Source organism: Nanorana parkeri, unplaced genomic scaffold, assembly GCF_000935625.1.
Source record: "Nanorana parkeri isolate BGI_ZX_2015 unplaced genomic scaffold, ASM93562v1 scaffold43, whole genome shotgun sequence".
Classification (NCBI taxonomy): domain Eukaryota; kingdom Metazoa; phylum Chordata; class Amphibia; order Anura; family Dicroglossidae; genus Nanorana; species Nanorana parkeri.
The window spans coordinates 2,476,041-2,486,309 of record NW_017306311.1 but is presented as its reverse complement, the minus strand read 5'-3'; the positions used below and the strand labels follow the sequence as shown (position 1 = coordinate 2,486,309).

At 44.7% G+C, this 10,269-nt stretch overlaps 1 protein-coding gene across 2 annotated transcripts in view; it reads right to left on the bottom strand.

Annotated features, from left to right (window-relative positions):
* Positions 1 to 995: 995 nt before the first annotated feature.
* HLX (H2.0 like homeobox) overlaps positions 996 to 10,269 on the bottom strand; it is a 17,844-nt gene continuing 8,570 nt past the window's right edge. For both annotated transcript variants that reach the window (XM_018572059.1, XM_018572066.1), the window contains one exon: positions 996 to 1,583. In XM_018572059.1, the coding sequence (XP_018427561.1) occupies positions 1,242 to 1,583 (342 nt within the window). In that variant the 3' untranslated portion in view covers positions 996 to 1,241. The remainder of the gene's footprint in view (positions 1,584 to 10,269) is intronic.

The window sequence follows — 10,269 nt, the reverse complement described above, 5'->3', positions numbered from 1 at the left end:
TGGCGGCATTGGCGTTGCAGGTTTAAAGGGCCAATAAACATACAATGGAAGAGCTAGATGTAAAAATAACAGCCAATAACATTCACTGATATTTGTAGAAAAGTCCATGTCTGCACAGAAAATGAAATATTTAATACAGACGTTGTCATGCAGCCTCCTGGTCTAAGGACAGTGTGGAGAGATTGTCTTGGGTCTCAGTGGGGTGCAGTTCAAGAAAACGCAAGGTGACCCCTCACTTTCTGTTTTTCATGGCGAGGCACATTGTAATGTATGGCCGCAAAAAAACATCCAGGTTGGGTTAAAGTGTGCAGACACTTACTTTTTTATATAGCCTTTCTGCATGTGAGAGACAACAATAAGCCTACAAATGGGCGTGTTTGAGAATTCCTCCTCTGCATGGCAAGCTGGGGTTCTAAGATGACCAACAAGAAACTGGAGTACCGAGCAGGAACACTAAGCTCCCTGTATGCATATTAAGGTTTAAGTTTCATTGCAGCCTAGTTTTAAAGCTGAACTCCAGGCAAATAGCTAAATACACAGATTCAATATATATAGCTGTTTTACCTGCCAAAGGATTTACATGTATGCCCTACCAGTCCTAAGCTCACAGCACAGTCCTGTCTGATAGGGAAGAAGACCTGATTTTTCTCTGCTGCAGTTAAGTAACACTTTCAGGTCGTAAAAGGAGAAGGAACAGACTGATGAGCACATCTCTTTGTCACTCTGCTTCCTCCTCCTATCAACGTGTTCCTTGTTAGCACATGAGCACAATGGATTGGCTCCTCGTGCTGCTTCTCCTTCTCTCACTCTGAGCTCTGCTGTACAGGGACTGTAAGAGGCTGATACAAACCCAGATTCAGGTACTTACACTGCTTGCATTTCAAAATAAATACATTTAACGATGTATTATTGAATATAGAGCTGCATAAACGTGTGTCTTCTATATCTGCCTGTAGCTCAGCTTTAAATATTTCTGTTCTGACTTGAAACTTGCACGTGTTAATCAGTGGATGCCATTAAAGCTCTGATAAATAAACCGATTGGTGAGTTATGTTTAGTGGCCCTTTAAAGTGTTTGCGATGCACTGGCCGCCAGTTGTGTGCTCTCCTCCAAATGTTCCCAGTGGTACAATCGTCCATAGAAGACAATCCGCCCAGAGAATAATTTCACAGTGTCTTAAATGAAGTATCCAGAGAGGACCATAATCCAACAAAGCAGTCTGTCATCCGGGGTCCGCTGGATTAATGTTGGGGCGGGCTCTGTGGTGTGGCAGTCTCTGAACAGGGGGGGGGTTGCGGCGTGGAGGGGTCGGTGGCTGGGGACAATTTGATGACACTGGTCTGTTGAGTCTCGGAGGTGACCTCAGTCCGTTCACTGTCACTGGCCATTAAGTCCAGCAATTCAGAGTCACTGCTGTCACTGTCCCCCTCTGTCCTGTAAGGACTACTGCTCCTGTCAAGGTCCCCTTCCGCGGGGCATGGGACCTCTGTCTTTTCTGACTCTTCCTTCTCTTTGTCCTTTTGTGCTTGTGCCTCTTTGGAGTGTCTCCACTTCATGCGCCTGTTCTGAAACCAGACCTTGACCTGGAGGAAGAAAAATGGGATTAGTGCATATGGTACAAATAGTGGTGCAGGCATAGCGGTAGCAGAGGAACCTATGATACAGGGTCCATGATCCTGGGTTGACCCAGCTCTACCTGCTGATACAGGTTCCATGGTCCTGGGTTGACCCAGCTCTACCAGCTGATACAGGGTCAAGGGCCCTGGGTTGACCCAGCTCTACTGGCTGATACAGGGTCCATTGCCCTGGGTTGGCCTAGCTCTACCTACTGATACAGGGTCCATGGTCCTGGGTTGACCCAGCTCTATCTGCTGCTATAGGGCCCATGGTCCTGGGTTGGCCCAGATCTACCTACTGGTATAGGATCAATGGTCATGCATTGGCTCATCTCTACCCTCTGAAACAGGGTCCATGGTCCTGGGTTGGCCCAGCTCTACCTACCGACACAGGATCCATGGTTCTGGATTGACCCAGCACTACCCACTGATATAGGGTCCATGGTCTTTGTGTTGGTCCAGCTCTACCCACTGTTACAGGGTCCATGGTCCTGGGCTGCCCAGCTCTACTGGCTGATATAGCGTCCATGGTCTTGATTTGGGCCAGATCTACCTTCTGAAACAGAGTCCATGGTCCTGTGTTAGCCCAACTCTACCCCCTAAAACAGGGTTCATGCTCCTGGGTTGGCTCAGCTCTACCTTCTGAAACAGAGCCCATGGTCCTGAGGTGGCCCAGCTCTACCCCAATTCAATAACATATCTGTTTTTCTTCAGGTTTCTGCATGGAAGGAGGAATCCCCGCTGTTGGCTTATGTATTCAGCAGCTGCTCCAGTGGTTGCAAAATACCCAAGCAGCATTGTCACCATAGGCTGCTCTCCTGATTTGGACTACAGGCACCTCCCCCTCACCTCATCTCATTATATTAACTGACAAAGCTGACAACATGGTTTGAGGTTATAGCTCAGCTCACAGGACGTTACTGGAAGACACTTGATTTATATCAGGATCAACAGGTAGTGTCCTGTACTTCCAGAAAATGTTCTAACTAATGCAGCCACCATATTACCGCCATAGCCCCCAAGAATGTATGGGCTTAAACATATTACATGATATCAATTCATGTCAAAGGAAAAACTGAAGGAACATTAGGAAGTAGATGTAGAAACTAACTGAACAGCATATAGTTTGCTAAAGCACCATGGATCATAAACAATTGCCTATGTTCAATTAAATACTTTTATCACCATTATATCATCCTTTGTTGCAGCTCAGCACTGCTGATCTCCTGCAGCCTCTTTGCATCCACTCCCTGTCTACATGCACTCTAGGGATGGCTGCATGACATTTCTCAGGGCAGATTTCCTGACGGTAACAACAGTGGACCATGCCTGTGCAATGTGCATCAGCTCAGCTGCTTGTAGTCTCAGTCAGAAGCCCATGTAGCAGGATGACAACACAGGAGAACAAATAGGACACAGGTACAGAGCGTTGTCACCCCATAACAAGAAGTGTCTGAGCAAGGACCTTCATGGCAGGATCACCCGGTATTGTTTAATGAAAGTTGCCGGTTTGCAAATACTGAAAATGACTTTAGTACGGACTTTAGGCTGATATGAGATTTGAGTGATTGGATCTGCGTTCAATGGAAGATTGTAAATTTGTCAAACCTTCAGATTCACATAAACTGGTTTTCTGGGAGGTGTGGAACTACAACACTCAGCAAGCCATGTACACACACACGTGCATAGACTTGTGGCTTGATCTAACACAGAGGTGGGCAAAGTTTGGCCCTCCAGCTGTGGTAAAACTACAAATCCCACAATGGATCTGTTTCTGGGAGTCATGCCTGTGGCTGTGAGAATCTTGCAAAGCCTCAGGGGAATCCCGCGGCAGGGAGTTTCCAGGAGCGGAGACCGAGTGACACCCCGCGGTGGCGTCATCACACATGCATGTGACGTCACCACGCGTTTGCGCGATGATGTCATCGTGCATGCCCGACCATCTAATTGACACCTGCCGGCCGCCATTTTCTTGATGGACGCCGGAAGAGGAGGAGGGGACGTTCACCCGACGGAATGAGGTATGCCGCCGGGGTCCCCTCCTCTCTCCTGACACTGTTGGGCTCTCAGTCCATGGCCGAGTGCCCGACTTTTCATAGGGAGTGACCAAAATGACACCCCTCCAATGGTGTCACCCGGGTTTTGTGTCAAGCCTCATGGGATTTATAGTTCCACAACAGCTGGAGGGTCAGAGTTTGCCCACCCTTGTTCTAATGTATCCCTCCATCCATGCTAAACAGCACAGAAGGGAGAATCTCCCCTGAAGGATACTGTATTCGGACAGCCGGCACCCACAGCTGCCCGATTGCCTGAATAATGACTGCAACTGATTGACCGCAGTCCCTGTTGTGCCAACAATTTTCCACCCGGCTCCTTAGACAAATGAAAAGTTGACATTTGTTGAGTCAGGTGGTGCCGGCCGGGCTTGAATTTTCGCCACTTCAGCAGGATTTGGCTGGAATTTGAGCAGTGCATGGACATCATGGTAAAATGAATATATTATACAGAGAAAGTACACATTAATACTGGCAGCCTTGTCCTGTGGAGCTAGCACTCTATATACAGCAGTTTTGCAGAGGAGAGTAGCGGGCAATGTCACCCCGGTTCAGCAGGTGTTTTACATTAAGTGAAAACAGGACGTGGACATAAAACAGGCAGCACACAATGCTGGCAGCTTGCGGTGTGCCATTGTTCTAAGCAGGGGCTGATAACAATCTGGCAGCCACACTGCTGCACACACAGATAAACTCAGCCCAACTGGGGCTACTTCAGGCCTAAACACACCAATATTGTCCCCAGGAGAAGCCCATAATGACATCGGGTCTATAAATAGCTCTGCACTGGCTGGGAAGTCTCCTCTGCAAATACAGATATGAAATCTAACTTTTCTGAAAGACGTCTGATCCCCCAAGTAGTTAACACTTTCACCTTCTGGAAGATGAACTCCGAGCAGACATGAAAGACACAATTAATGCAGCTCTGTATTTAAGTGCAAGCAGTCTAAGCACCTGAATTTGACCTGGATCAGCCTCTTGCAGTCCCTGTACAGAAGAGCTCAGAATAGGAATGGGAGAAGCAGCACAAGGAGTCAGTCAGTTGTATTGCTGTGCTTATGTGCCAATAGGAGGAGAGAGTAGAGTGACCAGGAAATGAGCACATCAGTCTGATGCTTTTCCTTTACTCCAGTTACAGGCTGAGGAAGAGGAAAGGGGAGTAACATTAGAAGTGCCGCAAGGATTGCAATGTGGGCATGGGGATGGGTCATTACTTCCTTCACATAAAGAGAGAGCTAGCACAGAGGTGCAAAGGACCAGTTCACTTTAAAGGTCGGTGAACCAAAGATATCCCAACCTGCAAAATATCCCAACCTGCAAAACCTAAAAAAAATGGATTCTGTAGATGGTGTGTGGGGCACCTATTATCAGGTCCAGCCAGTGACAGATTATAATAAGAGCTGAATGGGTGTCCATGGGGTGCTGATGAATAGTAAGTGAACTCCAGCTGTACAAGTCTTTTTCATAGCTGCTGTATGTTTTCTCAACAGAGATTCTCTTTAAACTGTTTAAGTGTCATACACGATGCGTACGCACACTCCATGTACCTAAAAGCTTTGCTGCTTCCATACTATCCGCCAATACTATCCTTACCATTCGCCACTACTATCCTTACCGCCATACTATCAATACCATCAGCCATATTATCCATACTATCTACCACTATTATTCATGCTATCCTCCACTACTATCCATACTACCTGCCACTACTATCCATACCATCTGCTACTACTATCCATACTATCCGCTGCTACTACTATCCGCCATACTATTCATACTATCTACCACTACTATCCATACCCTCTGCCACTACTATCCATACCCTCTGCCACTACTATCCATACCATCTGCTACAACTATGCATACTATCCGCCATTACTATCCATACTATCCGCTACTACTATACGCCATACTATCCATACTATCTACCACTACTATCCATACCCTCTGCCACTACTATCCATACTATCCGCCATACTATCCATACTATCTACCACTACTATCCATACCCTCTGCCACTACTATCCATACTATCCGCCACTACTATACGCCATACTATCCATACTATCTACCACTACTATCCATACCCTCTGCCACTACTATCCAGACCATCTGCTGTTACTATGCATACTATCCGCCACTACTATCCATACTATCCGCCATACTTTCCATTCCATCTGGCACTACTATCCATACCCTCTGCCACTACTATCCAGATCATCTGCTGTTACTATGTACACTATCCACCACTACTATCCATACTATCCGCCATACTTTCCATTCCATCTGGCACTACTATCCATACCATCCACCACTACTATCCATACTATCCGCCACTATCGTATGACTTATTTGCAAAGAGTATACCTCTGCATAAGATCCAGTTTAACAACTACTTACACAAATGTTTCACATACTTATATTAGCGGCAAGACATAAATATATATACACTGACTATTTTGCATGATCATCATAAACTGGGAGAAGGCATTATAGCTCTGAGCAAAATTAAAAAACAAAATCAGTACATCTCTGCAATACATGCACATTGCCCCAAATTGTATTTTTGTAAATGCTGCAAGTACAGCAAAATACCTGTTGATCTGCCAGAAATCCAGGGAGCTCCTAACTTCCTGTAGTGAGCTAACAACTCTGCCCCCCGGTGAACTGAAATCCCAACCAGTGCTGTCAGTGTTTGCACATATGTTATGCAGATGAGTAGTAGGTGTTCTGGAGTCCAGCAGGGGAGAACTGTGCAGGGCTGACAAAGCTTGGGATTTGAGTGCTGCAGAGGCAGAGTTGTCAGCTCCACACAGGAAGTTAACAACTTGTTGGATTTCTTTCAGATCAACAGATATTTGGCTGTACTTGCATATTTTACAACAAAAAATGGAGAAATGTGCATGTGTTGCAAAAATTTACTAAATATGCTTTTTTGGGCCAAAAAATTGGCTTCTTCATAAAATTTTCTATATTCATCAGCACCATTTAGGGGCTCTAGTGCCGTGCTCCTGGCATCTACCCAGCCATACTCAAGGCAGAAATGTTATTAATAAAGCCCTTTAACTACCAAATGTGTGACGACTCTAAAACCTTCAGGACTGCCCGCTCGTGTGCACTTTCACACAGCGTTTGCTGCGCAGCCCCATTGATTTCAATGGGCTTACAACCGCGCGGCAAACGCTGAAAAAAGTTACATGTACCTTTTGTTGTGACCTTTGTCGCGATCGCACGGGCGGAATCGTGGAGGGACACTGCGCGATCTGCCCAACACGACTGGTGTGCCATTAGAAAATAATGGCACCACCAGCACGATCAGCGGTGGTGTGCGACTCCGTGACTGCACGGTTTCATGCACGATTGCCACGCGGTCACGGATCATGCAAGTGTGAACCTGGCCCCGTTCAACCCCGTAGTTATTGAAATTTTTTATTTGAAAAGCCAGTATAAAGGAAATAAAGTGCTGGGCGTGCCCCTTGTCTACAGACTTTGGGCCCATTCACGCTATTGCCTCTCATTAATGCATGTGTGTTAAGACGCATTGAATACATAGGCCACCTATTCATTTCAACAGGTTGCCTAACATACCAGAATGCTCCAAAAAAAGGTGCATGTAGCATTCTGGCAGCACAATGCAATGCATGTCCATCGGCAAGGTATGTTGGGGTGCCATTCAGAATGAATAGCACCGCATCCCACCAATGCAAATAACGCGTGTTGCTACAAGTTATGGTAACGTGTGTTAGCATGCACATTACTGCAAAGCAGCCCTTTGAGGTAAACGGATGAGATAGGAAGTCGGCAGGTATAAATGTATCCATTTTAGAGACAAACTGTTTTGTAGAACTGCAGCTTTCAGCTTGTCCATGATTAGGAGGGCAATTATAAGCTAAAAACAAGAAAGAATAAAGCAGAAGTTTGGATTTTATGGAGGGTGGGGGGAACACTGGTTCCCCTTTTTACTCCCTGTATTATGGTTTCTCATCACGTTGAGCAAGACAAAAGCCTTATTTTTTTTGTCTAAAACATCCAAATCATTTTCTGCAGCAAACCAGATTCTTGCTTCATCCAGACCACAATACATAAAGAGGCACCAATCTATAGCCTTATTCATCCTTACGTTTCATAAATCCGTTTAAACAAGAGAAAAACTGATTTTCACTTCCCCTCAATCCTGCATTTCGCAATGTGCAATAGAACAAAAATCACTCTATTTTCCTGTAACAGTCATTAGAGGACAAAAAGTGGTCTTTTCTTTCTTGTCAACATTTTCCACTTACTCCTAACTGCTTTTTCTGAGCTTGAGAAAAGCCATTTCAGAGAAGTACATGAATACATCGATGCGGCCGATTTACAAAAGGAGCAGAGTGTGAGCACTTTGCAATGTAAATTTCCACTTTGCAACTTTGCAAAGTGAATGTTTTCTTAGCTTAGTGAATGAGGGTGAAGCTGTGTTTATTTTAATCGTCAAATCTCCCTTGCACATGATTGGGTATTCTTTACAAGGTGAATGTATACTTAGCGTAGTAAATGAGTGCAAAGCTGTGTTTATTTCAATTATACGATCGTGTAAGCAAAGATCCATTTTATTTTCCTTGCACATGATTGGGTGTTCTTTGCAAAGTGAATTTCAACTTACTTTCACCACATTCACTATGCTCTGCTCCTAATTTGACGACTATACGGGCAACTCAATAAAGGTTTTGCAACACTTTTCTGGCATTATGGTTGTATTACAAAGTCCTGCGCCATATTCATGAAAGCTATTTGACAGTTTTCTTGCTATTTTTGACATCTGCGACAAAGTTTGGTAGTTTTTATCTGTGACTTACATTACATTCTAACAGCAAAAAGTTTTCCCAGCACACTCACCAGCCAGCATGCAAAAAAACTTGTCTCACCCGAAGGTTAAAAACAGAGATTTAGACACGCGTCTTCTGCAGAACATGTGAAAGCCGCACAGCCTCACCAGGGCACCTCTATATAGTGCGGTCCTAACTCTAAACTATGAGAGTCTCCATCTTGGAGCACATGTGGCAAAAGATAAAATTGGGTGCAGGTTTGTCCCACACTATCTAGAAGTGCCTTGGCGCGGCTGTGCGGCTTTCACATTTACTGCAGAAGACGTGTATCTAAACCTGTTTTTAACCTTAGCGGTGAGACAAGTTGTGCACCTTGCTGTAAAGCTGGTAACAAATTGATGAGTGTGTTTGCCATTTGTTTTGCTTACATTACTTTCTGGCGCTATGGCTGCAACAAATTCATTAAAAAATACTTCCATATTAGTGATAAGGAAAGTGGAGGTAAATAAGACGTCTTCCATGTTGCAGTGAATTGTGTCGCAGAGTATTGTGTAAGTATTGTGTCGCAGACTAAATTCTGTCTAAAGCAATTCTGCAACAGATTGATATCCAGCTTACGGAGAGTTACATGAATCTCTTGCAAGTTGCACCATTTGTTGCACAGACCTGGGACAGATTTCTAATGAGTGTCTATGACGCGCTATATGAATTGCAGGGTATGTGTTTGGTGTATACTATATATCACTATGAAGTAAGATGACAATTATTATCAATATAAAAATTACTGGGCTATAGCTGTCCATAGGAACACATGTATTTTATAAATGAGCATCAGTAAATGCACAAAGATACAGCACTTATATATAAAGTGGCGAATGGTCATTACATTCGCTTCAAACAGCAAGGGTAAGGGATTGCAAGCAAGGCATCCATGAGGTTGATTTATTAAAGCAGATAAAGAGGATGGTCACTGCTTTGTAAATATGGTGGATTTACTTCGACCATCCAATCACATGCAGGATAAAAATACTGGTTTGTTCATTTCACTTGCAGATAACTGGGTAGTTTAAAGAAGAACGTCAGGATTTTTACACATTAACCCTTGCCGTGCGTGTGGAGGGGGGGTGACCCCACTGCAAGGGTTCATTTGAAAAAAATGTAACTCATAAAGTGATCATTTTGGTCTAGGGATGTAAATAATGAAGAAATACTCACCCGATTCTCTGTCCCGCCTGGCTGCCCCACAGCTTCTTCTCCACCGAGCTCTGGCGGTCTAAGAACCACTGACGTTATCATGTCTAATGCAGGTCAATTAGACGTGAAGACGCCGAGGGACATACCACAAGCAGTGCGGAAGGAGAGAGAGGTGAGTGGTGACTGCCACAGGACCAAGGATCGAGTTAGCGCATATTCTTTATTTTCGCCCCTAGACCAAAATGAGCACTTAACCCTTGCAGCGCAGGGGCAGCCCCACTCTAAGGGTAGTTTGAAAAATACCTGGAGTTCTTCTTTAACTTCATTTTAATAACTAAGCTTGGTGAACATTCACTTTGCAAAGCAAACAGTCTCTACTGCTTTAGTGAATCAGCCCCACTCATATCATCAATTATTTAGTGTGGATTTCTGTGGAGAGACTTCCGTGCTCAACCTTTTACAGTTGTCACCCCACACATGTACCATGTGCAGATCCTCCCTTACAGTTGTCACCCTTCACATGCTCTTTTGAATACATTGGAGATTGCCTTCTACACCCAGCACAACTAATTTTAAGACTACCACAAACAGGGCAACATGGGA